General features: G+C 36.9%; 1 protein-coding gene across 1 annotated transcript; it reads left to right on the top strand.

Annotated features, from left to right (window-relative positions):
- The first annotated feature begins 1473 nt into the window (after nt 1-1473).
- Nucleotides 1474-2466, top strand: LOC145770188 (uncharacterized). The gene has a single exon (XM_082581776.1). The coding sequence runs from the start codon at nt 1474-1476 to the stop codon at nt 2464-2466; it is 993 nt and encodes a 330-aa protein (XP_082437902.1).
- Nucleotides 2467-6713: the final 4247 nt, after the last annotated feature.

The raw sequence follows: 6713 nt of genomic DNA, 5'->3' as shown, positions 1-6713 counted from the left end.
CAAGCTACGGCTTAAGTGACGTAAAAAATGGCGAAAAGAAGATGATAGAAAGCAAATTAAGTGATGGATTTTTTGTCAGCTGGTTGGCTTAGGGGTTAGGGTTAGGGCTAGAAAGTAGTCATTTCATTGACGTGGGTTCGATTCCCACTACTGCTATTGCTCTTTTTCTTCTGTAATTACCAAATAAAGTTTAAAACAAGCATTAACTCTCTGGATGAGTGCGAGAAGGATCACAATTGGACGGTAGCCTCTTATAACACGTTCTGATTGGTTGGCGGTTGCATTCTAATTAATTTCAGTGGCAGAATTTCGACTTGTTAAAGTGGCTACCGTCACAGACTACCCTATTGTCCTGAGTTCCTAAACTTGACGCCGTCGCGACACCGGGATGTCATCGCCACGACTGGTCGTTGTCTAAACTGCCTACGTCTAGGACACAAAGCAAAAAACTGCACCCAATCATGTAATTGTAGGCGCTGCGGCGAACATTTCCGATGCACTATTATCTACTGCACGACGCCTATATGAATCCTCAAGGAACATCGGGCAATGGCAATGGTCTTAGAACGGCACCTGCCGCCACTAATCGTAGCGTAAGCATCGCTCATAAGAGGGCAGTGTTTAATCGTGTCACGGCTGCGCAGGTCATAAACCCATCAAATGGAGAGACCACTCTGGTTTACTGTCAACACGACCCAGGCTCTCAGCTCACATTTGTTTCAAGCCGATTGGTTGAAGAACTGTATCTAAAAGCCGCGGATAATGTCTCTTTCCGCATGGACACTCTAGCAGGCAAACAAGAAATACACTCTGATCTGGTTAAATTTAGTATCCAATCCTTGGTTACTGACGAACTGTATGGTGATGTGGAAGCAGTGGTAAATGCACCTTAGAGTGACCATGTCGAAACATTGCTGCAGCATCAAGACTTAAACAGGTTTTCACATTTCGATAATGTTGAATTGATTTCGTCACCTAGCAAAATGTCGGTCGATATTCTAATCGGGAATGACCATGCTTACTTGATGCGAGTATTAGAAAAGGATGTTGGCATGACTCGGGAAGAGCCCCATGCTATTTTAACCCCACTGGGCTGGCTGGCTAGTGGAGGTCGAGGTTCTATGATCTCTGGTGATTCTAAAGTACGTCGTGTTGCCATTAATGGTAACGCAGCTGAGGAGTCACTTAGTCTTGACAGTTTTGATGCGCAGGAGATTGAAATCAGTCGTTTAAAACATGTAATAAAGGATTTAATCCTAACAGATGAAACGATAGAACTGTCCCGCAATGATGTCATAGCACAAAAATTTGTTGAGACGCAAATGAAAGTTGAAGAAGGGAGATTTGAAATGCCCGTACCGCTAAAAACCGACTTTAAATTATCGGATAACCACTCTTTGGCTATTGACCGTGTTCTGAGCTTACGACGAAAGGCTTTAAAGCAATGATGTTCGAATATTCTTAGTAGACACGATGACTGAAATGCAGTCCAATGAGTACATTGAGCCGGTAAAAGACGACGACTCACCGGCATTTGTGTGGTACTTACCATATTTTGTGACATCTCAAGCAAACAAGCGAGTGGTATATGACGGAAAATCTGAGTTTAAGGGTAGGTGTGTTAATGATGTGATTTTGTCAGGCCCAGACACATTAAACCCTTTAACACAAGTTCTGGCTCGCTTTAGATTGGGAAAGTTTGGCCTAATGGCAGACCTAACCAAGTGCTTCTTCCAGATTCAATTACCAATGGAACAACGCGACTTGTTCCGTTTGCTATGGTTTGAGAATAATGATATCGAAAAGGGCAAAGTAATTCCGTTTAGATTTTGTGTACACCCTTGGGGAATTAAAAGCAGTCCATACATCGCCTGCTTAGCCATTCAAAAAATGATTGAACAAAACCCCACTGGAGCCAGTGACCTGACCCTGAGTACCATTCGAAAAAATATGTATATGGACGATCTGATATTCTCTGGAAATAGCCTTGATGAGGTCAGTGAGATTGCTAAAGAAGCCATTGACTTGTTCGATAGCCGAGGCTTTAGTTTGGTGAAATGGATTGCCAACAAAGGGGCGTTGGATGTTTTGTCCAACTTCAAAAAGGAGATGTTAGCTTCTTCCTTTCGCGATGTCAACCTCGAAAAAGACAACACAGATTTATCAGTAGCAAAAACTCTAGGTTGTGTGTGGCAAACCGAGTCAGATTCATTCTTCATTAAGTGTTCTCTCCGACCTTTGGAGAAGTACACACGTCGCTCAATGTTAAGCCAACTTGGCCAAAATTTCGATCCGTTCGGCGCGCCATTCTTCCTAAAAGCTAGGTTAATTCTGCAGCGTTTAGCTATTGAAGGTCTTGATTGGGACACCGAAGTGCCACCCGACTACATAAAAGAATGGAAGTCGTGGCTTCATTCTTTAGATTTGCTGAAAGAATTTTCTATACCTATAGATGGTATTTTGTAAACACCGAGTGGTGTTGCGCAGATGATGATATCGTATATCAGTAGTATAAGATGTAAGATAAGAGTTGTAAATGTTTTAACCCTCGGTGCTTACCTGCAACAAGCACATTTGATTTTATACAGTTATGAATATGAATGGACTTGTAAATGTATTAACCCTAACTGGTGAAGTACATTTGATACATACAGTTTCAACAAATTTTAATCTGAAAGTTTAGCTCTGAAAACATGCACATGAAAAATTATTTCAAGTCACAAACTTAAATTTAGTTTTACGAACTAAAAATATTTTCAGCAAATTACAATTTTATTTTTACAAGCTTAACAAACTACAACAAAATATCGCAAGTTTCTGTTGCATAATTTGTAACGTTAAAATCTGTTTTGGAGATTTGTTTGTGTGTTTTTATCATCAGGTGTCATTACGTGTTGCAAAATTTGTGCTCGCATTCTGCTAGAATTTGTATTTTTTCATGCTTGTCTTAAGTTTAGGCAACAATTAGTGATGTAGTTTGCGTTAGGTTTGTTAATTTTTTTTTCTAATTATCAGAATGTAGAAACAAAATTTACACGTATCATCAAACTAAAAAAGGATTGGCGTATTTTTATGCGAAACGTATTGTCTGTTGTGATGATGTCACTACTTTGCCATTATCAATATAATTTGTGTATGTGTCTATGTGCTTTACGACTTATTTTTGCTGTGTTTTTTTTATTGGAAATCTTGTTGTTTAATAAAACTTATGTGCTGACTGACAAATAACAAGACAGCACAGTTTCAATCATATTTTATTGACAAATGGTGCAAAACAATCACAGAATCGAATCTAATTTAATAATTTTTTGAGGTCGAAAACCGCTGGGTGTTTGATCCTTTAGAAATTTTAAATATTTGAGGATTTCTTGTAATTGGTGTTGATCTTCTGGAGTTGGCAAGGGACACACTTCATGATAAACCTTCACATTTACTTTCCCATCGATAATATACGAGAGATAGGCAGCTGGCGCGTAAACTTTTCCATTGGTAAAATTCAAGTCAATTTGTTGAGGTAGGAGCTCCTCTTTCACACGCTGGATATGCTGACTATGAGGACAATAATTTGAATCTTCTTCTTTGCTCCAGTATAAAATTGGTAAGATATTTTTCGTGGAGGGAAAAGCAAAAAACGGTTGTTTCACAATTAACTTTTTCGCGACTTTGCAAAGTTGTTCAGGATGAAACGCTTTTCTTCCGACGCAAAAAGATAATGAAGCTCGTCTTAAGTGAGGATTAAATTCAATTTCATGCTTCACATTGAAAGACTGGCGATGTCAAAAACTTTTGCTGAAGCACGTTTAAGTTTTGATTCGTTAGCTAAGCCTTGTTCAGCCTCATACAATGGTTTATATTCATAAGGTTGTGGCGCATAGATTGGTGAGATTTGTTTCTCCATGTTTTCCAAACTATCGCATAAAAACAAACATTCATTCCACCCTTTTTATACTTTATATATGTTATGAGCATTTTTTAATTAATTCATAATAAGGTGCTTTTTCATCAATATCCTATCGTGAGAATTATGAAGCGAACCCGGTTACACATTAATATCGCTTCACTAAATTCGGACTTTGTACTTTGCGATTTACCTTTCTCACATAAAATAAAATGTGCTTCACCACTTAAGATTAATGCATTTACAAGTCCATTCATATTCATAAATATATAAAATCATAAGTGTGCTTTAACCCTTTGCTTTTCAACGTTTTTTGGAAGTTAACTGCTCAAGGGGGGGCCGTTTTTGGATCAAATTCAATCAGCTGTTACGTGTTATCCGCTGATGCTATTTCAACAGAAGTTGCACTGGTGTGAAAGCAAATCATTTGTCTATAAGTTTGAAAAGTCATTATTTTAAAATTTTATATGTTAAACTTGATATTTCAATCTTTGCAAAGGTACCCAAAAACGACAATTTTGATTTAACTTGCCGCTATTTAATTACCGTGCTAATCCGATTTCATGCAAATATCTAAATAACAAAGAGCTCGATCGAACGCACGAAGTGTGTGTGCGGTGTGCCGAATCATTGCATTGATTAGAATTTACGACTTGCGAGCAAATCTTATTGTAAGCTACTCACTGATTCTAAAATAGTTACAATCAGAGTAACATTGTTACACTAATTTGAAAACAAAAACTGCGTTTGTTGTCTTACATTTTTATCCTAAACTAATGCATTCCGAAACTCATGGCTAGCTTCTAGTTTTATGGAACCAAATTTCTCATAAGTAACACCTTAGCCTGCTTGAATAGCTGTTTACTTCGTTTGCGTAATTTAGGTCTACAATTGAGTTTGTAGTATGAATATTTTTAGTAGAGAGAAGACAATTGAACAAGTTGTTGAAATTATCTGAAATTTCTAAGTTCAAATTAGGTGCTTTTGAAATTGTGGATTTGTGTCAAGTCGCATCACAAATATCATGCAGGCCACATCATAAGTCATTTCGCTTACGGGTGTTTATAAACATGACTCATGAATTACATCCACAAAAAATACAGCATTTACATCAACAAAGCTAAGTTCGAAGCTCACTTTTTATTGAAGATTGTGTCAATCAATTTGAAAATACATTTTTAGTCCGCCAGCGTCGAAACAATGCAACAGCGAATTGAGGAACATGCGTAAACAAAGGAAATGTGAAATAACCCACAGTCAGCAAATCTACATAAATTTAACGTTTACAAATGTTGAATCAATGTACAGTAAAAGGATTGGATTGCTGACTGGGTCCTTATTGTTTGAAGCACTAAAAATACGCGTAAAAGCGACAACATCAGCAAGGCAGTGATTATGTTTCTGGCCAAAAAAAATATAACTTTTGACTTCAAAGATAAAAATGATTATAATGAAGCTTCAAAGTTTGTCGTAAAACATTTTACAGAGATACAATAAACATAATCATTTTGTGCCAGATTGTGAGAAGACTTCCTAGATTCTTTCCAAACATTTGCATGATTGCAAATTACTTTCTATAACTTTATATTGCCAAAAAATGGCTTCTTTGTTGAAACAACGTGGTTACAATTCTATAAAAAATTCTTAGGCCTACTTCATTGAAGTAATGAAATTTTTTTTGTGATTTTGCTGATGACGTTTTACAATATCCGAGAAGTAAAAAATAATAATGATGAATTATTTTACAAAACCGGGGTTTGCAAGTGCTTCACAAAAAATTGTTGGGGGAAAATTTACTATTAGACTTAAAACGTTTGTAAAAGAAAATTGTCGATTTACGTATTTATAATGTTTATTGCGCTGTTATCGAATTATAAACTGCCTGTAGGCTATTGTCTACCTTTGTGGTTGCCGGCCAGCTTAGAGCAGCATGCAAACTAAGCGTTTATGGTATTTGCATCGTGTTATGATTCTCGAAAATTTCCCACAAGGTCTTTATTTTTATCGTGATATTTTTGTGCCTTTTCTGTCCTAAACTTGAAGTCATTGTGCAGCACAATCCACATCTGTTTTTAGACTCAGTCTTCATTGAAAATCTTTTGTGTGGTGCATCATTTCAAGTAGTGTCTTCCCCTAAACTGTTACACAAATCGCCCAGAACCAGGTTGATTATTATGTATCTTACAGCAGTTGAGAGCCCGTTATTGTATGTGTGGAATTATTACTGTAGATGTCTGACTAAATTCATGCCAAAGTCGAGCAAATTCTGCTTTCGGGATCCTTGCCGTTATTTACGTAATTTTTTGTTGATAAGTTTAGGCAGCATTTTTCCAAGATAAATGAAGACATCGGGATTGTTCGTCACTTAGATTTAGTTTTCTCAGCATTGTTTATTCATTCTTTGATCCACTTAGTTTGTCCTACTTTTGGTATAATCGGATCGTTAATAAATGGCGGGTCTTCACAATAGCCGGGCTCTTATACATTGGCGCAACGTATTCAGATGTTGAATCAATGATGAAGAAAGCTGATTTGTTGTTTGTCTTATGTGACGCCTAACTTTATGCCTCGTCTACAGTACAAAATATTTTGTAATGTACATTGTGTATATTGTACATTTTGTTTGTAGGCTTACATTACAAAATATTTTGAAATGTAGATGAGGCATTATCATCTTTATTTTGCGCTCTTTGGAACAAAACACAGTGCACTGTGAAACAAAAATACAGAAAATAACAACAAGTAGGCGACATAAAGCAGTGAAGGGACATGTAGCCATCGAGTTAGCTGCTACGTGTAGCCTAAATGGAGCCTA

This window comes from Aplidium turbinatum, chromosome 5 (genome assembly GCF_918807975.1).
Source record: "Aplidium turbinatum chromosome 5, kaAplTurb1.1, whole genome shotgun sequence".
NCBI lineage: Eukaryota > Metazoa > Chordata > Ascidiacea > Aplousobranchia > Polyclinidae > Aplidium > Aplidium turbinatum.
This window is presented reverse-complemented; position numbering and strand designations above follow the sequence as displayed.